The sequence below is a fragment of the Delphinapterus leucas genome, chromosome 17 (assembly GCF_059928025.1).
Source record: "Delphinapterus leucas isolate spDelLeu-1000000601 "Yukka" chromosome 17, BTC_Dleu_Yukka2, whole genome shotgun sequence".
Classification (NCBI taxonomy): Eukaryota; Metazoa; Chordata; class Mammalia; order Artiodactyla; family Monodontidae; genus Delphinapterus; species Delphinapterus leucas.
In genome coordinates this window covers 46178372-46203009 of record NC_143145.1, presented here as the reverse complement: position 1 = coordinate 46203009, position 24638 = coordinate 46178372, and the positions used below count along the sequence as shown (strand labels likewise).

At 35.2% G+C, this 24638-nt stretch overlaps 1 protein-coding gene across 1 annotated transcript in view; it reads left to right on the top strand.

Annotated features, from left to right (window-relative positions):
* The window catches only part of LRRC69 (leucine rich repeat containing 69), a 104141-nt gene that overhangs the window by 16808 nt on the left and 62695 nt on the right, over positions 1 to 24638 (top strand). The window contains exons 2-5 of the mRNA XM_089898934.1: positions 5440 to 5566; positions 7106 to 7178; positions 9854 to 10049; positions 12747 to 12818. Of these exons, the coding sequence (XP_089755060.1) occupies positions 5440 to 5566; positions 7106 to 7178; positions 9854 to 10049; positions 12747 to 12818 (468 nt within the window). The remainder of the gene's footprint in view (positions 1 to 5439; positions 5567 to 7105; positions 7179 to 9853; positions 10050 to 12746; positions 12819 to 24638) is intronic.

The window sequence follows — 24638 nt, the reverse complement described above, 5'->3', positions numbered from 1 at the left end:
AACCATGTAGGTTACTCAGAAAATTTTAGCCTCTACCCCAACTCAAACATACAAATACTTAGTTTTTCCAAACACTTGAAAGTTTTACATTTTACTTGAATGAGTTTTGTGTTGCAATTCCCCTTTTCCAAGATTTGGAACTCTAATCCTTGCTTCTTTAGTCTTTCCTTTAGAAGCTTCCGACAGGATGCTAAAAGGTAATGCCTTGTTAATGCTTCTGCTGTGAATGCCAGAGATTCCTTGTAATACTGTTGAGTAGGAAGTGCCAATTTCATGACACTGGGATTAATTTGGGGCTCTAAGGGAACAGGTCTTAGAGGTCACAGGGATTCTCTAGAGATTAGATAGACCTTGAAACTATTTCCAATGAAACTATAATTGTTTTGAGAAATCTGACTTGATGTATTGGGTTGGCCAAACAGCTCTTTCATTTTTGTTTCTGTAAGATGACTCTAGTAGCACTTAGTTGTCTTTAAATTCATTCAAAACAACTTTGTTAGACTGTATTGTGACAGCTGTAATATCATTGTGCATTAAAAAAACTTATCAAAATTGGTGATTTTTTACCCTCAGAATGGGAGAAAATATTTGCAAACGAATCAATGGACAAAAGATTAATCTCCAAAATATATAAACAGCTCATGCAGCTCAATATTAAAAAAAACAAATAACCCTATCAAAAAATGGGCAGAGGGGCTTCCTTGGTGGTGCAGTGGTTGAGAGTCCGCCTGCCGATGCAGGGGACACGGGTTCGTGCCCCGGTCCGGGAGGATCCCACATGCTGCGGAGCGGCTAGGCCCGTGAGCAATGGCCGCTGAGCCTGCGCGTCCGGAGCCTGTGCTCCGCAACGGGAGGGGCCACAACAGTGAGAGGCCCGCGTACTGCACACACACACAAAAAGTTACTGAAAAATTAAGTAACAGTTTTGAAATTAGCCAAGAATAAGCATGTAGAAAACAAACTATGATTACTAGGGTGGAGGGGGGAGGGATAAATTGGGAGATTAGGATTGACATATACACGCTACTATATATAAAATAGATAACTAATAAGGACCTGCTGTATAGCACAGGGAACTCTACTCAATACTCTGTAATGGCCTATATGGGAAAAGAATCTAAAAAAGAGTGGATGTATGTATATGTATAACATTCACTTTGCTGTACACATGCAACTAACACAACACTGTAAATCAACTAAACTCCAATAAAAATTTTTAAAAAATTGTCCATTAAAAAAAAAAAAAGAATTAGTAGAGTGAGCCCTAATGCTGCCCTGTACCACATACCTTGGCCATATACATAACTAATTAAAAAATGTAAATGTCTTATTTTTCTTTTATTAATTTGATTCAATTATTTTATTAAGTAGTTTACAGAATGTGACACTATGTTATGTACTATTTAGGTACAGTGAATGGAAATATTCCATGTCTTTTAAGGAATTTAAGGATTAATATTTCAAATACCAGCTCAAACATATTTGTACATGTTACAGGTGAATGATTTAACAGTTTGTTCCAAAACGGTATCACCAAGCCATAATTTAGTTTAGAAAGACTTCCCGATAAAAATGGACATTTGAGCTGGTATTTTTTTACATAAAAAAAAAATAATTTATCCAAGTTAGTCATGGAAATCATTTTAAAAGTCAAAAAAGTAATTGAAAGATATAATAAATAGCATAGAGTTTTCTAGTAATAATTAATAGCTACAAGCACAGCATAATTAAATGTTAGGATACCTGGCCCAAGTTCTAGGCATACATGTAATAGGCAACACATTGAATTGATTATAGGGGTTATTGAGAACGAGCAGATGGTTAGAATAAAGAAGGCATGCAGCCCATTAGAAGGAAGTGAATCCAGCTGGGTAGATTGGCACTGACTGAGCTCAATAGATACTTGATTTTGAAAAAAGACAAATGATGTGGAGCCATAATGAGTATCTTCACAGTTTGAACCATTAGCTTATTAAAGAAATGATCTAAGCAGACAGCATTCAACTAACATTTATTAAACAGCTATTGTATTCCAGACACTGTTTTTTGAATGCTGGATGAATTACAGATACCCTATCATTGCAAAATTTCCAACTTTATAGTAAAGGTAAGATATATACATGAGTCCCTATAATACACAGCAGAAGATAATAATTGGCCATAGAAAGTACACAGTGTTATGCAACTACAAAAGGAAGATGGCTTCCTGGAGAAGGTGATATATGCCAAGGGGGAGCATTAAACACAGAAATCCATTATAATATTTGGAGAACCAAGGTGTAGTGATAGTTTAATGGAAAGAGAATCCTGACCATATTATCACTGTAGAAATAATAAAAAAAATTTCCAGCAAAATTAACTGATTAACAGAAAGTCATTATTCCTGTGGCCAACAGAATAACAGAGATAATTTTCTCTTTCCTGAAAATATCATTCATAAGTGGCTGTGAATTTAGAAATCTTTCAAAAAAAGGAGTTAGAAATCATTAAGAAAACAGGTTTAAAAATTGAAAACTGAGTCAAAGTGTCAACATATATACTATATGAAGCATTCCTAGCATCATGTATGTCTAACATCTTGTTCCATGGTCTTCTCCTGAGTCTAAAAGATTATAGTTAGCATTTCATAATATCCACTATTTGCCAGGTACTTCATTATATTGTCTCTAATCCTTAAGGCAGCCCTGAGAAGTTGATGCTAGTATCTCCATTTTTAAAAAAAGAAAGGGAGACAGGAATTTAAGTGACTTTGTTGAGATCCCATAGTGAGTGCATTGCATAGCCGATGGTCTCCTAAGCCTGTGCTTTTGCCTCCTGCAAAATACTGACTAAATGGTGTAACCCACAGAACAAGAATATTTAAAATGAGAAATCCATGTATTGCATACAATTCTATTGTGTGTGTGTAATGGGTGTATGTATGTATGAATGAATGTATATATTATGTGCATATATATGATCATTCTGAGCAACAATAAATTCTTTTTAAAAAGTTTAAAGTAAATAGTGTAATGTAGAAATTAAGAGTATAGGCCATTGAGTGAAGCTATGTTATTTCACCATAAATCACAGCCTGTACCTCAGATCCCTTTTCTGTAAATTAAGGGTACCTTGAAGTCCACCTGAGGCAATGTACAAGGTTGCATGGCACATTATTTGGCATATATTAAATTCTATTTAAATGTTAGTCATTAGTATTAATAAGTTAATCAGTACTTTTTCTTCTCAAACTTCTTATCCTCTTCTCTCTTTATCCAAAGATTGCTACACATTAAATCTAGAGTCTATAACCCAAAGGCATCAATGGACACTGATATGCTTACCTCATATCCAAAATGTAAGAGGAAACACACACGTCCATTTCAAGGCAGGCTACAGACAGGTTATAACTTAGAGGTATGAGTAGGCCAATGCAATTAAATAAATCAAATCAAATTTAGGACGAGTTGGGATACACAGACACTATTTGGGACAAGCATACAAAGATGTGGAAAAGGCCACAGGGAGCCAAGAAACATTTAGGACATACTAAATAGGGAAATTCCTCATGGACTGATTATTTGGGCAACTCTTTATATATAATCCAGTAGGACAGGTAAAAGGAGTTTAAATGATAAAATAGCCCGTTCTTTACATTCTTAAGTTAGGTAATGCTATAGGCAGGCAGTAATGAGGATTAGTGTTAGGGTAATTGCAATGAGAGTTGAAAAAGTTGCATCTAAGAGGCATTTTGAGAATAGGACTTGGTTACTGATTGAATTTAGGTGGCGAGAGAGAAGTTCTAGGTGATTCCAAAGTTTGGCTACCATATGATTATGAGAAAGATGAGTGCATTAGCCAAAGTGGGGAGGGGAAAAACAGATCTCATTTGTCCACTGACATTGTCTAGTTTAGATTCTGAATTTAGAGTGACAGCATCACATCCACTTATGTCTCTTGAGCCAAAACCAACAAGATGATATTTTTACAGGGATAACTGTAAATTCCTACATTTAAGTTAAGAAAAGCACTCAATTGCACAAGTTCAGGATGTGAGTTATCTCCTTGACAGTAGGTTTTTCTTGGCCACAGACATAATTAATTATGCACCAACCATGTGCCCCATTTCTGAAAGAGTGCATGTTGTAGTCATGTTAGGCTGCAACAGAAGTGTAGTCATCTGCCTGAGGCAAATTCCATGGTCCCAACAGATCTATGCTATGAGATCACATTTCCTGTCTCACTCTAGGTACCATGTTTCTAGAGAGGAGTACTTAGAAAAATTAGAGTGTAACCAGGATGGTAAAGGGTCTGGAAATTATGTCCCGAGGGAAATGGTTAAGGAGGAATGGAACAAATTCAGGGGGAAGTCCCTGCTCTTATCCAAGGCTATCACTCATTTGTATTTTGGATCCTATCCTTGCTCGTCTACTAAAGGATTTTGATGCTGCAATTATCCCTGTCCTTATATCATTAGTTTCTCACTATCTATAAGATCATTTTCATCAGCATATAAATAAGCTGTACTATATTTCATTTTAAACAAAATACAAACCCTCCAGCTCCCTCCTAATTTTCTAGTGTCCCTTCATAACAAAAGTTCTTTAAAGAATTGTATTTTAGTCATTGTCTTCACTTTCTCACATTTTCTCCACAGCATACTTCAGTTTCCTCCTCAGCACTTCACCCCTGTTATCAAGGTCACCAATAACTTTCATGTTGCTAAGTCCAGTGGTTACTTGTGTGCTTTTATTTTACTTAACCTTCCTTTGGGATTTGACTTGAATCTTCCTCCTTAAAATAGGGGTGTGCTGGGGACCCCTGGATTAGAGGATCTAGAGGATCTTTCTAACTCCTTTTATGTATCCTTCCTATGTCTGACCAATCTGATGTTAGTAGGTACATAGGGCAGATCTTTCCTACCCTACCATATCATGTCAATAGTTTCTCTTGTGAACTTTGTGATCACAGAGTGATGTTAAAGGCCATCCTCCCACCCCACGCCCATCCATGTATTATAGAAATCTTATTGGCCTAAGTGAAAAAGCTCATTTGGGATTAGTATGACAGAAGGACCTCAGATCTTCAGCTAATTTCTGATTTCAGGAAATTAGCCCCTTTGCTGAGTTTTTAATGTTAGGATACTCCTGAGTTGCTCAAGTGACTTATGAATGGATCATTAATTGTGTTTTTGAATACCCGTGAAATGGTTTGTAATACAATTTTAATGAAGTTAAGTACTTTAATTGAGAATTAAATTGTGCTTAAATTAACATAAACTGTTTGAACATGAACTCAAATGACCTTTATTTATATAGGTAATTTTAGGTACATGTGAAATAATTAAGATTATGTTGTTTTTTTAGGTTGTATGTATATCAGCAAAGGGGCTTAATTATTTCTTTTTTCTCATGTAAAGTGGATAATGTATGAGTTCATTAAATCTCTATATGTTTGCAGTTGACAGCACTAAATCTGGGAAACAACCTTTTGGAAGAAGTTCCAGAAGAGATGAAATACCTTACATCCTTGAAGAAGCTCCATTTATTTGGAAATAAGATTCATAGATTTGCATCTGGAGTATGTGGTGAGTCAAAGAAGAGCATAATTATAGTGTGAAACTTAATTTCCTTATATTGAACAATTTGAAAGTAAAGGGAAAAAGGAATTTTACGTTTTAATCTTTTTTGGTTGGAGATATTTACACTTGAAATTAGGGAATTTGGGGAACAACTTTTTTCCCGACTACCATATTATATATTTCTTTACATATAGATCTAAGAAAATAAATAAGCATTAGTGTTAGTAAATTTTCCCCTTTTCAGAATCAGTGTGCATTTAGACTCAAATCTGGGCACCCTTTCTCTGGCCCAGAGAGAAAACTAGTTGAAAATCAAATCAAGAAAAGCTCTACACAGCTCTCCTTGTTCTTTACACTTTTTACACTGTCTCAAACACTAAGTCACAATCTTTGCTCAGGATGTTAAGTGTAAATCAACTTGGGGAGAATTTTAAAGAAAAGATATGAGATTCAATAAATGGCATTTTTAATTTTTTTCTTTGTGTTTCCCTTAAACTAATAATTTCTCCATTTAATATGACATTTTTCCTATTTAATATGGGTAGAGTATGCTTAAGGACAGAACACATGACAGAGATCCAGATAATTTTTATAGGTTCATTAACTCATGTAAGGCATTTTACTACTTTGTGTCCCCAATAATAAAATTAGAACTATATAATAGAATTTATAAAGTTCTGTGAACTTTTGAGGCATGGGTGCTATATATTATCATTGTTATCATTGAGCAGCCTTTATTAAGGGTATTATTTCATGGGCCCTCAGTTAGAGGTATATAGGAAAGAGCACAGGTAGATTCTGGTACTATCTCTTTAAAGTACTTTAAAATATTAGCTCATGTATCTTGCAGAAATATTTTTCCACAAAAAATGAAACTCAAGTGCATAGTCCCCTAGTATGTCGACTTTGTCTTGAGCTCCCTGCAGAAGCTGGTGACCCAAGAGGACCTGCTCCCCACTAAATACAGCAAGAAAATTCCCCAGCTCCTTCCAGTCTCCGGTGAAGAAGATCAGCAAGTAGCTGTTTCACGCACCAGCGCCCATCTACTTCTTCCACTTCAAGGAGACTCTGGCTCTGGAATAGAGTTGAACACACTCTATATCCACTTCACCCTCTTCGCCAGGGAGTTGTGGGCCGTTGTGCATTGGGCTGGTTTCCCGTGCGGTTTTCCTGTTTGGTGGATGAGTTCGGCTTGTCAGGAAGACCCTTTGGTCGTCATTCATGCATTTCACAAACATTTGTGGGACTATGGTTCGAGTTTCAAAAACAAAACTAAAACCCTGGGTTCCATTGCCTTTTATAATAGTTTCTGGTTCCAGTTTGTGGTGAGTTTGGCCCTCTGTCCTCAGGTGCCAAGACTTAGCTTTCTAACTGGGATAAATTATGCCTTTTTGATTAAGTTAATCTGAGAGGGTATCAGTTACCAGCAACCCAAAGAGCCTTGGCCAAGGCAAGAAACCAGAAGGAAAACAAAGGTGTACAGAAAAGTGACTAAAAATTATTTTCTAACAGATATCTAAAGTGACTAAAATTATTTTCTAACAGATGGCTTACAAAATTTGATCCTGCTTAATCTGAACAACAATCAGCTTACATCGATTCCTCAAGAAATCAGCAGGTAATTTTGTTTCTAGTGAGAGCTGGTTACCACTACTCCCCCCTATGCCCCCGCCCCCAAACTGCCATTTCTCCCCATCCTGGTCATTTGAACACGGTATGCTTAGCCTCTAGTCCTTGTGGGATTTATACATAGCAAAGAGGCACCCGAAGGACTGAGGCAAGCCACTGATTTTAAGCAGACGATTCTTTAAACACTTCAGAGAAATGAGAAACAGCATGACTTGGTAGTCTTAAGTATAAAAGTGAGGGTTTGAAACAAAGTTCTAAAGTTGATTGTGTTATTGATTTCCTAACTGGGGGGTTCTTGGAGCTTGCTCTGTTACAGAATTGGGGACATTAAACTTTACTGTAAAACATTTTCAGCTTGATGGAAAAGGTAATATGAAAGCAAAGATTTTAAAACCAATATGTCATTTTCATTAAAAAAACACATTTTGTTATCATTAACAAAAACAAAAACAAAATGTTATTTTTCCTTATCCTGCACATTTGCACAGATGAACTGCTGTTACAGTGACTTTCTGGAGCCAGCTGAGGGCCTTGTCCTTCTGCAGACAAAACGCCCTCTTGGGCTTTTCTTCTGACAGATGGAGACAGAACCCTACTCAGGTTTACTTTGGAGACTCTCTTTATTGCCTGTCAAACAGAAACAGATGTATTACAACATAAGAACATCCAGATTTTTAAAGGATACAAAGCTATTAATAGTTATCAACAAAGGGCTTTCTGCAACACCTAAAGCCTATTCCAATTTACTTGTCTATACCTCTAGCTAATGTATTTTTCCCCAGATAGATTTTTACAGAAAAAGTAATGTTTTAAATCAGAGCAACTAGAAAAAAATTTGAAGCTATCTAATTTTTGAAGAAGAGGAATATTTATGGTAATGAAAATGCCAATAGTTGTCTGCTTGCTTTTTCACTCATTCAGCTTATCAACTGATTTATGTGTTGGTCATGTAATGAAAAAAGGACACCTTGGAAGATCTGGTGAACTAGGTTCAGGTCATAACTTTGTGCAACTAGCCTTATGACCTTGGCCAAGTAATTTAACTGTCTTGGACCTTGGTTTTCTCATCTCTAAAGGAAGAATTGTGAGGAGATGAACTTTGAAATTCTTGCAGCTATAACATGTTATGATTTCACAATTTAGTAAGCTTAGCTCTGTTTGGAGGACAAAGTACAATATTGTCTTTTGTTAAATGTATTCTTAACTATTTTAAGTGCTTTTTTATGTTATTGTAAATGGAATTTTGAAAACTTTTATTTTCAGTTGTTTGTGGCTACAATATAGACATAAAGTAGATTTTTTAATAGTGACTTTGTAGTCTGTGACCCTTCTTTTAGTTCTAGTAGGTTTGTTTGGTTTTTTTTGCAGTACCTCTCTTTAACATTTTGACTATCTTTTTAATTTTGAAATACTCTCCTCTCATACCTTTAGAAATTCCTTGTTAACCAGGTTCATCTATTTTTCTGCTCATGCCTTCTCTGGGTGCCTTTGGTTTTCGTTTGTTTGTCAGATGTTCATATTTCTCAAGAACCTTTCCATCTGCTTCCTCTCTATCTCCTTCTGCTCTTTTGTAGTTATTCTTTCTGTCAGTCTCATGTATTCACATGGCTTCCACGATAGAGTTCATAGACTCTTCCCCCAAATGTCTTTTACTAGCACTGACTATTGTTGTAAGCAACTGTCCCCCATTTTAAACTGTTTAGAAATGTCACCTCATTATGTTACTAATTTAACTTCAACAGCTTGAGAGCATTATAAATCTTCATTCTTAGCTTTGCAAGAAGACACATCTGCATTTGAATCTTGACATGGTTTTCTGATGTTTAAGTTGGGCAAGTTATTCACTGCCTCTGATCCTTTATTTTCCTCATTTCTGGATTAAGGGTGATAACTCCAGCCTTAGGGTTGTGCTGTAGATTAAATTTAATGCACAAGTACATAGTTGGTGCTCAGTAGTGCTAATTTGTTCCTGCTTCTTTATTCAAAATACTAATATTTTCTCAGTTCGCTATGCCTTCCTGTTGCCCTAATTTTACAGGTTCTATTATTCAAGGCCAAGTTCAAAATGTTGTTTCTTCCGAAATGCTTCTGAGGGACCTCAGGTACTATATCTGCAATTACAGACTCAAATCTTAACCCTTTTCTCCTTGTTTGTTGGCATTTTCTATCCTCATTTTATGGCTCTATCTAATATCTCCTTCTAGACAATGATATACATAAAGGCAGAATTTGTGACTGATCTGTCTTTGCATCTTCCACAGCAACTAAGTGGTACAGGATGTATAATCTATATCTAAATCTATACCTGTCTATATCCATGTGTGTGTATATGTTCTCCTTTGTCCTCTGGCTTCCTCTTCAGTATACCTACTGTATATGTACAAAGAATAAAGATAGAATTATTTTTCTTAAATATAAGTTTTGATTAGATAAAATTTTAACTTTTAACATAAACCATCTGATTATAAAAATCTTTAAAAGTTAAATTACCACAAAGTTTTTTTATGCTCAAATGATTCATAGTAGTTGTGAACACTTGACTGAAGAAAAGCTCAGGTGAGCTACAAAAAATATGAATTGATACATGGCTCTGATAAGTGGGGTCTGTACAATGGACTTTCTTATTCTTGTGAATTTCATTCATACACTTTGTTTATTTTTTAGATTAAAAAGCCTTACATATCTGAGTATAAATCATAACCAGCTAGCCAGCATTCCTAGAGAACTTTGTTTCCTTGAGAATCTTTCTGAACTTCAACTTAACTACAATCAGCTCATTTGTATACCCAAAGAGATTAATTTCTTGAAGAAGCTCCAGAAGCTTCTTCTGGTCAGGAACAACATTGAATCTTTGCCAGAGGTAAGCAAAAGATGTAACCAAATTTTCTTTTGTTGGTGAAGAACTCATTACACCATGATGAGCAGTTGAAGAATAGATTTGGGCATCTGAGTACAAGAGGTCATTTGCTTTCCCTCTGATTAGGTATAATCAGTTCCCAAATCCCTATGACAAAGGAAGGTTATAACCTGGATTTTTTCACAAAGCTAGGGATGCCAGACTTAGTAAATAAAAGTACAGAATGCTTAAATCTGAATTTCAGATTACCGATGAAGAAGTTCTTTTAGTATAAGTATATTCCAAATATTGCATGGGACATACTTATATGTTTTAAAAATCTTATTTTTTTTGTCTGAAATTTAAATTTAAGTGAGTGTCCTGTATTTTATCTGGCAACTCTATATACAGCACAAAATATTAGTACTTTTTGGTTTTCAAGTATGTGCTAGATATCTTCCATTTTTTCTTTACATCCACTCTCCATCCTTTTCCAGCCTGCTCTGTGCCTGGGAGACTGACCCGTATGGGCATCAATGAGCTCCTTTGTCCTCAGGCTTCCTCTAGGATATGGCCAATGAGGGGCAATAGCAGGAGGTGAAAGGGCAGGGGGTTATTGAGTACCATATAGTTTTCCCCTGGTGTTCTCTCTAATAGGATGCTGTGAGTTGCCTGCATGCTTTTCTGGAGGGTCATAGCAAATGTCAGGTGATCCTCAATGGACATTATTACATTCCCTTGACTCTTTAGGCCTGTGGTATTAAAGAACTCCCTGCTGTTGCTAGCTTTTGGGAACCTTGTGGTTTTAGGGGACTACCTTTCTTGGTTTAGGGAACCTCGTTGATTTCCCTGAACCCTGTCAAACTTTTATAAATAATGGCTTTATTAAACTCTCCTCAAATTTCCCAGTTTAAGAGTACCGTTTCCTGTTAAGAACCTGTCAATGGGTTTACCTTCCTTACTTATGCAAATTAGAATTAATTTGATAGGAGGAAATGCATGGCATACAGTAACTTGAGGAATAAAAAAACAGATTAACTCCTACTGTTTCACTTTTCTCTCAAGAAGATATTCCCTTGGGACTTCTCTGGTGGTCCAGTGGTTAAGAATCCACCTTACAATGCAGGGGATGCGGGTTTGATCCCTGGTCGGGGAACTAAGATCCCACATGTTGTGGGGCAATTAAGCCTGTGTGCTGCAACTACTGAGCCCACACGTCACAGCTAGAGAGCCCGCCTGCCGCAACTACTGAGCCCGCCTGCTGCAACTACTGAGCCTGCGCGCTCTGGAGACTGTGCGCCACAACTAGAGAGAAGCCCGTGTGCTGCAATGAAGAGCCTGCGCTGCAACTAAGACCCGATGCAGCCAAATAAATAATAAATGAATAAATTTTTTAAAAAGAATATATTCCCTTTAAAAGTTCTGTGCACGCTGTAATGTGATATGTAAAAATATACCAAGGTATAGGCTATAAATAAGTATATTTCAAAAATTTTATTGTTATATTCCTTAAAAATTTGACTTACTATAAACAAGTAAGAAAATGTCTTGGAATTGCAGATTAAACCTATTAAAAGCATGTCTCCCTCATTTGAGGGAAAAGCAATAACAACAGCAATAGGATCATCATGAAGCATTACATTACTTAGTGTTCATAACAACTTTATAATGTATCTCTTATTATACCCATTTTAGAATAAAGATCAGAGAGGTTATGTGACTTGAACATAGTTTGCAAAAGTCAGGAAAAGAGCTCAGATCCATGTCTGTCTAACTTAAAAGTCCATATTTCAAATCAATAGTCATACCACAATTTTATAAACCCAAGGCGTTTAGACTTTAAAAAATTTGAATGCTAGTAAGTCCTGTCCTGAATTATCATGTAAAGAATGCCTATAATCATTTATGTCCTTGTACATTTAATACATTTCAGTCTATCATTGTTCTTTTTGGTCTGAATTATAAATGATAAGACATTACAGAAAATACTCATTTGTTTTGTTGCTAAACATATTATGAATCATTTTCTGGTACATTATAAATTATGTGTATGTCTGCACACATGCATATGAAGGTATATGCCCATCCAGTCACATCGGGCATGTGGCTAGACTAACAGATTTCCCTTATAAGGAAAAGGTTGTGTTAGCACAATGCCACACAAAAGGTAGATGTGAAATAAATACCAGTGGAATTGTTGATAGAAATAGCTTTCTAAGATTACGTCTGTGTTCTGTCTCCCAAAGGTTCTTTCTGTTTTAATGATAGAAATGTCTACTAAGTGCTCACTATGTATTAAGCCCTTCAGTAAGCACTTTTGATTAGTAATTTATTTAATGCATTCAGCATCCATATTGAAGATAGTGGCTTCCATTAACATTTCCATGTTACAAATGGAGAAACTAAAGTACAAAGATTAAGAAATTTGCCTATAGATATATAGTAAGTGTTGGAGGTGAATTTGAACCTACAGATATTTACTACAAATAGTCTAGTTCTTGGTCACCATGTATGTTGCCTTGGAGTGGTCAGAGGAAATGGAGAATTGAAAGAATCTGGTGATCCAGACCTAGTGATCTCCCTGGGGAGATATACTGAAGAATTGACCAGGTAATTAGGAAAGGTGGTCAACTTCATCAAGTTTAAGCTTACAAGAAATGTTTGTGATTCTACATATTAGACTTTTAAAAAGCTCTCTCCCTCTTTTGTTTCCTGACACAGGGACTTTGTGATCTTTTGAACCTAAGAATCCTAGACATAGCTGGAAATGTTATTCAGATATTTCCACCAGGAGTAAGTAGAGTCAACTTGAAATATAATTGAAAAATAATTTCGTTTATGCTATTGGGAATAGGAAAAATAGGCAGCCAGTAAAACCTATAGTAATTGGAACCTTGAATTATACAGATAAGTCAAAGATTTGCTTTGTTCTGTTCTTTCCCATTCCTTCCTTTGTGTTCTGTGCCTGCTGAACTTGTTTGAACTGAGTGAACTCTGATTGTTATCATAAATATTTTAATATACTAGCTATGGTTAAATGGTTTTTTTAAATCATATACTGTTTTTGGTCACCTCAGACTTTTTGAAAATATTACGTTCCAGAGCATATTTTTATTCCTTGCAATTAATCCAAAAGAGACACTACTATTAGTTGTTTTTAAGCCATAAACAGTGGCTTTTTTCATTTGGAGATGAATTTTGACTTTGTTTTATTTCAAATAACTGAGAAGCAGTTGGTCTTAGCAACTTGTAACTTCTGGGAAAGAAATGGCAGTTTTTCATGTTGGCATGAGCATGTTTCCACTGCAAGGTAATAATTAGAAGCCCATCAATCCACAAGGTATTCAATAAATAGTTGTCAGTCCATTAATTACTTTTTCTGATTGATCAACACAAAATTGAGATTTCAGTCCTTTTTACCCACTGAGCAATATTTTACACTGAAGATGACTCAAATAGGAAAAATGAGTGTAATTTCTGTGTTTTAGAAAAAATGTAGAGTTTTTTTGTGGTAAATTATACATAACATAAAGTTTACCATTTTAACCATTTTTAAGTGTACAGATCTGTGACACTATGTATATTCATGTTGTTGCATAACCATCATCACCACCTGTCTCCAGAAGTTTTCTATCTTTTCAACTGAAACTGGACCCATTAAACACTATAACTTCCCATACCTCCCTCCCTCTAACACCTGGCAACCACCATTCTACTTCTTGTCTCTAAGAATTTAGCACTCTAGGAATCTCATATGAATAGGATCATACAATATTTGTCCTTTTGTGACTGGCATATTTCACATAGTATAATGCCTTCAGAGTCTGTATATGTTATAGCCTGTGTCAGATTTCCCTCTTTTTATGGCTGAATAATATTCCATTGTATGTATATGCCACATTTTGTATATTCATTCATCTGCCCATGGACAATTGGGTTGCCTCCTCCTTTTGGCTATTGAGAATAATGCTGCTGTGAATATGGGGTACAAATACCTGTTCAAGTCCCTACTTTCACTTCTTTTGGGTATATACCCAGCAGTGGAATTGCTGAGTCATATGGTAATTCCATGTTTTAGTTTTTTTTAAGGAATTGCCAAACTGTTTTCCAAAAGTACAGTTTTGAATGTTTAATAAGCACTGGATGTTGTTAATGTTGACCTGGTAAATGATGCAAGATTTTTTTCATCCTGCTACAAGATATTATTCATGTCTTCATTTAATTCTTTTTCTGCCCTATGATGCCTTCTCTGATTGCCAAAGCAGCCTTCTGATGCTAATTCTTCTCTGGTACCATTATAGTTTGTACATACCACAAAGTAGAGTAATTCTTTTTAAGTCTGTCTTCCCATTAGACTGTAATCTTACAGAGGAAAGGAGTACTCTTTTTAACCTTTATACCTGCAGTGTCTTAAATTTCAATTGAATAAATGTTAAACAAATAAATAAAAATAATGTTCTTAAACTCAACTAAATCTCAAATTCAGTATTTGCCTTCGTAGTATCGTGAATTCACAGTTTCTTCTACAGTGATTCTGTACTTACAATTTTGATAAAACACCATTATTTAGATACCATTAATTTAGAGTAATTTTGGCAGAATCTGAGTTAGTATCACCTTTGTAACATCTATTTCAGAATTTTCTGAAAACTCTGAAGTAAGATATTCTGTGAATTCATCTGAGCTTTGGTCCAACTGGTTCAAGTTATTAAAATTTCCACATTTTATTAGATGAGACAACTAATGGGGAAATGATGAACACAGAGGATAAATGACTGACTCTAGATTATGCCATGATTATCAATGAAAGAGAGTAAGTTTCAAAATAATGGTAGTGAACTTTAAAAACAATTAGACCATCCTTTTCAGGAAGCAACATAGTATAGAAATGAAGAACATGGACTTTGGGGTCATATACACATGAGTTTAAAGTTCTAATTTTCTATTTACTAACTTTGTAATCTCTAACAAGTGGCTTAACTTCTCTGAGTTGCTGTTTTATTTGTCAGATGGGTATATTAATACCACTAACTTTAGGAAGGTTGTTAAGTTACATAATGATTTAAAGCATTTTGTACACAGTCGGCATTCAAGGAATGGAAGCTCTAATGATTATATGTTGTATGTACAATATATACCAATAGTGAAATACTACTAATATGTATAATTATAGTGATCACCCACTGTCTACTAGCATTAATAGGAAGAATTAACCTTGTGAGGTGCATGTTCTAAAAACTTATTTTTATTATAAAAACTTTCAAACATACATAAAAACAGAGAGAAAAGCAAAAGGCAATTCCATATACCTATTGCCCTGAAGTGTAGTATTAACCCAAAGATTTGAAAATGTGCTCTGTAGAAGTTTCTTTAAGTGGCTTATTGCTTACAGCTATTGCTTTTTCTTTTTCTTTTTTTTTTTAAAAATAGGGCTTTATTTAAGTCTGTTGCTATTTTATGACCTGAAACTTGGTGTGCTATTTGGAAAATGCAGTTGTTTCACAGAAGTTTAGTTTTTATTCATATGGCTTTTAAATATTTGAAACTGAATTTTCACCAGGATTTTTGTATAAGAGTATACATTAAATGGAGATCTGCAGTAAGACAATGGGACTGTTATAATTATTTGTTCATATGTGTTGAATAAAAAGAATTTCTAGATTATTAAGAAAAATGCCATCATGATCAGATAGTGAGTTAGCTGTATTAGAAATGCATTGGTCCTTTTATTACCATGTAGTCAGATCTAGTACATTGAGACTTTAATTTCTTTCCTTATCTCTTTTTTTCTTTTCTTCATTTAAACTTAAAACTTTTTTTGAAAGTTGTACAAATTATACATTCTTCTTAAAGTTTCAAACAACAAAGAAATACAGAATAATAATAAAAGTATCCATTCCAGGACCTCTACGTGTGTGTTCTTTAGAAAAGTCTGTTAAAGCCTATATATATATATATATTTTAAAGAATTTTAAGGGAGTTTATTGCCAGAAAGAGCCAGCGTCTGAAAAGAGAGCTATAAATGCTCCTAAGCAAAGGTAATCACCATCCTTTCAAAATATGCCAACAGGAAGAGAGGTGCCAAAGCAATGTAGTTCCAGAAAGGGAGTCTTCCTCCTGCTTCCTTGAGGTGTGGCAGGAAGGTCCTCAAAATCAGGCTGTCCCCTAAGGGCTTCATTCTACTACAGAGCAGGAAGTCACTTCACCTCTCCATGGCCCTTCTCCTTCTCTATCTTTCAAATGGAAGATCTTTTGGTGATAATGATATTGTTTATCCTTTCCTGTGTATTGTGAGCTTGTTGGGATGATCACATTCATCATTTAGCTCGACCATTTACCATTTGCTGGACCATGAGGAGCCACATTTGAAACCCACCAAGAGGAATTCACAGCCCACGGAGATCTTAAACTCAGAGCACAGTTCAGAAACTGGACATGATTTTGGTGTCTTTCTTTGAGAAGAGGATGATACATTTTCACTTGGGCATAGGTATTTGAATGAGATTAGATGTTTCATTTTTGGAATTAGATATATGGAAAAAAGAAAGTGTGTGGATGTGGGCACTGAAGAAGGTGGTTAATAATGAATAATACGTTTTTCACGTTATGCTATGTCTGGATTGGTTTCATGATACTTAATTTCCCAGTATAAATTTTCTTATTTATTTATTTATTTATTTATTTATTTATTTATTTATGGCTGTGTTGGGTCTTAGTTGTGGCACACGGGATCTTTCGTTGTGACACATGGGATCTTTCATTGCAACACACAGGCTCCTCTCTAGTTGTGGTGCGTGGACTTCTCTCCAGTTGTGGAATGTGGGCTTCTCTCTAGTTAAGTGTGCAGGCTCTCTAGTTGTAGTGTGCAGGCACCAGAGCACATGGGCCCTGTAGTAGCAGCACGTGGGCTCTCTAGTTGTGGCATGCAGACTCAGTAGTTGTGGCACTCAGTCTTAGTTCCCCGACCAGGAACTGAACCCGTGTCCCCTGTATTAGACAGCAGATTCTGAATCACTGGACCAGCAGGGAAGTCCCTGAATTTTCTTTTTAAAGAAGTACCATCCAAGTATGTAAAAGGTGTCATTGGTAGTAGAAAGATCAGTAGAGAGAAAGCAAAACTCTGGGGCTGATTTCTTGATTTGATATACCATTGCACAATTTGAGGAAATTTTCAGTGCCTCAGATAAAATTATTTGATATCCAATTCCTATCTAAGACATGTCAAACTTATTCATTTTAATAGTTTGCAAAGTGTCCTGTGCTTCTTGGATGAATAGGGATTGTTAAGATTTTTTTTAAGATAATTTTTTTTCTCCCATTTAGTTCTCTTGTCTTCAAATAACCTGTGTAAATAACATTTTTCTGATCATAGAAGTAATTAATTCATTGTAGAAAATCCAGAAAATAAACAAGGATAGAAAGAACCAAATATAAGGTATCTTTAGGTTTGTCTCCCAGAGTATTTATTGCTGTTTTTTTTTCTTCAAGTATCTTATTTTTATATGTGCACTTAAAAAGTTGAAAGCATATTTCATAAGAAATATGTATCTTGTTTTTTCTTTTAACATTATATATTGAGCACTTTCCTTAAATGAAAGTTCTTCAAATATGTGACTTTTAATGACTGGGTGCCCTTTTACCTTTTCTAATCATATGTTCACTTTTTCTTACATTTTTTATTATATTGATGGAATTGGATGTGGATTTTGAATGAACAAGCCTTTGAGGAAAAGGATGATCTGAAACAAAATGTCTTTTATTTGTATCTCTTTTGGGGGGAGTAACAATTTTGAGACATGGCCTGTGATGGATAGTGAACCATAAGGGAACATTGTCAGTTGCTCAGATAGTGGAAGAAACAGTGATGCTTGGTTTACGAGTTTCCTAGTTCTGCTGTGATGAAGTACCACAAACTGGGCATTAAAATAACATGTCTTTGTTTTCTTATAAGAACACCAGCCCTAGGATTAGGGCCCACCCTAATCTAGTATACTCTCATTTTAACAAATTACATCTGTAAAACCTCTTTCTAAATTAGGTCACATTCTGAAGTTCTAGGTGGACATACATTTTGGGGGTATGTCTCATTATATTTGGGTAGAACAACTCATTATATCTGGGTAAAACAACGAGCTTTAGTATTCTATCTAGCACCTGTATGTGTGAGAGATATAACTCTCCTAAGTGAGGCTTATATGACAATTCAGTTCAACCAAGCTAAACTCTCTTCTGTGATTTGGTCATGAAGATTTGAAGAATTTCTATACTCAGGAATTTCTGGGGAGACAAGTAAACGAATATGAATGTTGTCCTGTAAGAACTTTGGATTTCATGTTTGAAGTGGGCCATAGAGAGATCATAAGAAAAATATAAAGACAGAAATTTAAAAGTAGAAAAATTAAAGAAAGTGGCATTAATTAGCTTGGAAAGAGAAGGGAGGTAGGTAGGTGCTAATTTCATTGTTAAGTTCATTATATGAAGGGAGACAGCAACCAGCTGCCTTAATAACTTTTTTTTTTAACTTTTAATAATGGAGAAAAAAAAACCCACACTGTGATTTGCTGCAGAAGGGCTTTGGATTAAGATATTATAGAGGGATTTCTAGGAGGAAAGGGTTACCAACCTCTTTCTAGATTCTAAAAGAAAGAATAGAAAACTCAGTCTGAAGTAGTTATGATTCAGCCATTTCAACAGGGAGAAAAGTAAGTCACTGAGTTTTTTAGTTACCTTGAAGCAATTATATATATATATTTATCTTTAAGAAAGATTTTTCTCTGGCTCCTGTTTCCCTCAGGAGACTGGTTGTTTCTCAAACTGCAGTCATTTGAAAAAAATTTGACCTGACAAAAGTGAGAAAAAGTTTTAATGGTCATCATCAGGTGGTATAATGATGTTTATTTTTGATGTGAAGTATAGAACAAAATATTATAACAGACAAAATAGACTTTAAAATAAAGACTATTACAAGAGACAAGGAAGGACACTACATAATGATCAAGGGATCAATCCAAGAAGAAGATATAACAATTGTAAATATTTATGCACCCAATATAGGAGCATCTCAATACATAAGGCAAATGCTAACAGCCATAAAATGGGAAATCAACAGCAACACAATCATAGTAGGGGACTTTAACACCCCACTTTCACCAGTGGACAGATCATCCAAAATGAAAATAAATAAGAAAACACAAGCTTTAAATGACACATTAAACAAGATGCACTTACTCGATATTTATAGGACATTCTATACAAAAACAACAGAATACACATTTTTCTCAAGTGCTCATGGAACATTCTCCAGGATAGATCATATCTTGGGTCACAAATCAAGCATTGGTAAATTTAAGAAAATTGAAATCATTATCAACTATCTTTTCTGACCACAATGCTATGAGACTACATATCAATTACAGGAAAAAAACTGTAAAAAATACAAACACATGTAGTCTAAACAATACATTACTAAATAAGCAAGAGCTCACTGAAGAAATCAAAGAAGAAATCAAAAAATACCTAAAAACAAATGACAATGAAAATACAACAACCAAAAACCCATGGGATGGAGCAAAAGCAGTTCTAAGAGGGAATTTTATAGCAATACAATCCTACTTCAAGAAACATGAAACATCTGAAAAAAACAACCTAACCTCACACCTATAGCAATTAGAGAAAGAAGAACAAAAACCCCCCAAAGTTAGGAGAAGGAAAGAAATCATTATAATCAGATCAAATATAACTATAAAAGAAATGAAGGAAGTGATAGCAACGATCAATAAAACTAAAAGCTGGTTCTTTGAGAAGACAAACAAAATTGATAAACCATTAGCTAGCCTCATCAAGAAATAAAGAGAGAAGACTAAAATCAATAGGATTAGAAACGAAAAAGGAGAAGTAATAACTGACACGGCAGAAATACAAAGGATCATGAGAGATTACTGCAAGCAAATCTATGCCAATAAAATGGACAACTTGGAACAAATGGACAAATTCTTAGAAAAGCACAACCTTCCAAGACTGAATCAGGAAGAAATAGAAAATATAAACAGACCAATCACAAGCACTGATATTGAAACTGTGATTAGAAATCTTTCAGCAAACAAAAGCCCAGGACCAGATGGCTTCACAGGTGAATTCTATCAAACATTTAGAGAAGAGTTAACACCTATCCTTCTCAAACTCTTCCAAAATATAGCAGAGCGAGGAACACATCCAAACTCATTCTATGAGGCCACCATCACCCTGATACCAAAACCAGACAAAGATGTCACAAAAAGAGAACACTACAGGCCCATATCACTGATGAACATAGATGCAAAAATCCTCAACAAAATACTAGCAAACAGAATCCAGCAGCACATTAAAACTATCATACACCATGATCAAGTGGGGTTTATCCCAGGAATGCAAGGATTCTTCAATATATGCAAATCAATCAGTGTGATAAACTATATTAAAAAATTGAAGGATAAAAACCATATGATAATTTCAGTAGATGCAGAAAAAGCTTTTGACAAAATTCAACACCAATTTATGATAAAAAAAAATCTCCAGAAAGTAGGCATAGAGGGAACTTACTTCAACATTATAAAGACCATATATGACAAACCCACAGCCAACATCATTCTCAATGGTGAAAAACTGAAACCATTTCCACTAAGATCAGGAACAAGATAAGGTTGCCCATTCTCACCACTATTATTCAACATAGTTTCAGAAGTTTTAGCCACAGCAATCAGAGATGAAAAAGAAATTAAGGGAATCCAATCGGAAAAGAGAAGTAAAACTGTCACTGTTTGCAGATGACATGATACTATGTATAGAGAATCCTAAAGATGCTAGCAAAAAAACTACTAAAGCTAATCAATGAATTTGGTAAAGTAGTAGGATACAAAACTAATGCAAAGAAATCTCTTGCATTCCTATACACTAATGATGAAAAATCTGAAAGAGAAATTAAGGAAGCACTCACTTGTACCACTGCAACAAAAAGAATAAAATAATGAGGAATAAACTGACCTAAGGAGACAAAAGGCCTGTATGCAGAAAACTATAAGACACTGATGAAAGAAATCAAAGGTGATACAAACAGATGGAGAGATATACCATGTTCTTGGATTGGAAGAATCAAAATTATGAAAGTGACTATAATACCCAAAGCAATCTACAGATTCAATGCAATCCCTATCAAACTACCAATGACATTTTTCACAGAACTAGAACGAAAAGTTTCACAATTTATATGGAAACACAAAAGACCCCGAATAGCCAAAGCAATCTTGAGAAAGAAAAACAGAGCTGGAAGAATAAGGCTCCCAGACTTCAGACTATACTACAAAGCTACAGTAATCAAGAGAGTATGGTGCTGGCACAAAAACATAAATATAGATCAATGGAACAGGATAGAAAGCCCAGAGATAAACCCACACACATATGGTCACCTTATCTTTGATAAAGGAGACAAGAATATACAATGGAGAAAAGATAGCCTTTTCAATAAGTGGTGCTGGGAAAACTGGACAGCTACATGTAAAAGAATGAAATTAGAACACTCCCTAACACCATACACAAAAATAAACTCAAAATGGATTAAAGAGCTAAATGTAAGGCCAGACACCATAAAACTCATAGAGAAAAATATAGGCAGAACACTGTATAACATAAATCACAGCAAGATCCTTTTTGACCCACCTCCTAGAGAAATGGAAATAAAAACAAAAATAAACAAATGAGACTTAATGAATCTTCAAAGCTTTTGCACAGTAAAGGATGCCATAGAGAAGAGAAAAAGGCAACCCTCGAATGGGAGAAAATATTTGCAAATGAAGCAACTGACAAAGGATTAATCTCCATAATATACAAGCAGCACATGCAGCTTAATATCAAAAAAACAAACAACCGAATCCAAAAATGGGCAGAAGACCTAAATTGACATTTCTCCAAAGAAGATATACAGATTGCCATCAAACATATGAAAGAATGCTCAACATCACTAATCATTAGAGAAATGCAAATCAAAACTACAATGAGGTATCACCTCACACTGGTCCGAATGGCCATCATGAAAAAAGTCTACAAAAAATAAATGCTGTTGAGGGTGTGGAGAAAAGGGAACCCTCTTGCACGGTTGGTGGGAATGTCAATTGATACAGCCACTATGGAGAACAGTATGGAGGTTCCTTAAAAAACTAAAAATAGAACTACTATATGACCCAGCAATCCCACTACTGGGTATATATCCTGAGAAAACCATAATTCAAAAAGAGTCATGTACCACAGTGTTCATTGCAGCACTATTTACAATAGCTAGGACATGGAAGCAGGCTAAGTGTCCATCAACAGATGAATGGATAAAGAAGATGTGGCACATACATACAATGGAATATTACTCAGCCATAAAAAGAAATGAAATTGAGTTATGTGTAGTGATGTGGATGGACCTAGAGTCTGTCATACAGAGTGAAGTAAGTCAAAAAGAGAAAAACAAATATCGTATATTAACGCATATATGTGGAATCTAGAAAAATGGTACAGATGAACTGGTTTGCAAGGCAGAAATAGAGACACAGATGTAGAGAACAAATGTATGGACACCAAGGGGGGAAGGGGGAGGGTGGGATGAATTGGGAGATTGGGACTAACATATGTGCACTAATATGTATAAAATGGATAGCTAATGAAAACCTGCTGTATAGCACAGGGAATTCTACTTCACTTCGCTGTGCAGTAGGAGCTAACACAACATTGTAAAACAACTATAACCCCCTCCAAAAAAAAAAAAAAAAGAATCTCTGGAGTGCTTGTTAAAACCCAGACTTCTGGGCCCTACCCCTAGAGTTTCTGATTCAGTAGTTTGGAGAGTCCAGGAATTTTCATTTCCATTAATTTCTTAGGTGATCCTATTGCTTTAAGTCTGTGGACCACACTTGGAGAGCCACTGGTCTGACGTATAGAGCTGTGGTAGAGCTTGGACTTGCACTCAAGACTTTTGCTGCAAGCCCATATTAGAAGCCTGCCTCTGAGAGAAAATAAATGCTGAGGAATCTATTCTTTGTCTCAGGAATGACAGGCAGGGGCAATCCCTGTTATGTTACACAAATAAATAAGACATTTCTTTCATCTCAGTGAGTATTTGGGTTCTGAAGATTTCCCTGTGTCCTTGACTAAAATGATACTCAAGGAACTATAGAATTCTTGTGTACTCTGGAAAGTACTTTACATAGAAACTAGGATTTTGGTATGTGAGCACAAGGAATGCCTATAAAGTTGGAAGCTGAATCCTCTTCAGCCACTCTGGATGTAGTTGGTGCATATATGCCATTACATAACCTCTTAAATATGTATTCATCAATCTAAAAATTGGAGAGGTTTCTAGCATATGACTTTAAACACTAAGTTTTATTTTGGAGAAAGTTTGGCAAGGCCAAATCTTTACCATGTAACTTTTAGTTGTTTCTGAGTTTTGTCTTCATAAAGTTTCCTATTTACATTGGATCTAGAAGTGAAACTCAGGTTTAGCTAAAACATTTACAAGGACACGTATAAATATGACAACTTGTGAGAAGCACTTTGTGGTGAATAGACATTGAAGAAATGTTCTTAAAAGATATAAATCACAGCCAATGCTACATTTTCTAAAGTTGCTGCTCTTTCAGTTTCAAATTCATATTAACAATATTCATTTGAATCTGTGCTCTCCATAAACAGATTCTGTGTCAGAGTTAAGAATCTTAAGTATTTGTATATCCTAAAGTTGTGTGGGCACATAGTGTTTTTATGAGAAAAATTATGTTTCGATTATTTAAGGGGGATAATGGTTATAGTACTTAGTCCATTTCATCAGTGCTCCTTTTTTTCCTTCAAGAAACACCAGAGTTATCATAAATCAAATTTGAGAATAGTGTGAGCACTTTCCCTTTTACAGTATGAGAAACACAGGAGAGAAAAAAAAAATGTAAGCAACTTTCCCAGAAGCACAAATCGTTTGGATGAAGAGAAGATTTGAATATACTGTTCCCAAACAAAAATTAAATATGCCTAGATTATCAATTTACCAGTTGTGTGACCCTGAGCACATAACTCAATTACTCTTTGCCCCCCCCTTTTCCCTCTGTAACTTAAGGATAGTAATAAACAATTGTATCATAACATTGCTGGGAAAGTATATGACACAACAGTTGGTGCTTAGCAAATATAGAACAAACAAATGATTAAATGAGATAACATATATAAATCCTTTACTAATGCTTGGCCCATGATAGATATTAAATGTTATTTTCTTTTAATTTTAAAGTTTGGTCTGAGCTACCTGCTGCTGAATCCATCCCAAATGCAGGGATGTCTTTCCAAGCCATGAGAGCACCTGAAAGTTTCTAACTTGCAATTTGCAGGGTAACAACTGTTCTGTATGCAAGGGTATGGGGGGGGGAGTGCAGTCTCTGTTAGCAGCACACTATTTTGGGTTATTTTCCTCTACAGACCAATACATTCTTCTGGCCTACTTTAGTTAATCAACAAAATAGCACTAATAAACTATCTCTCTGAAAGAGGTCCCTCTTTCCCTGGATCTTAACCTTTGATTCTCTGTTTATTTCTGTCTCATCCTTTCCCCCT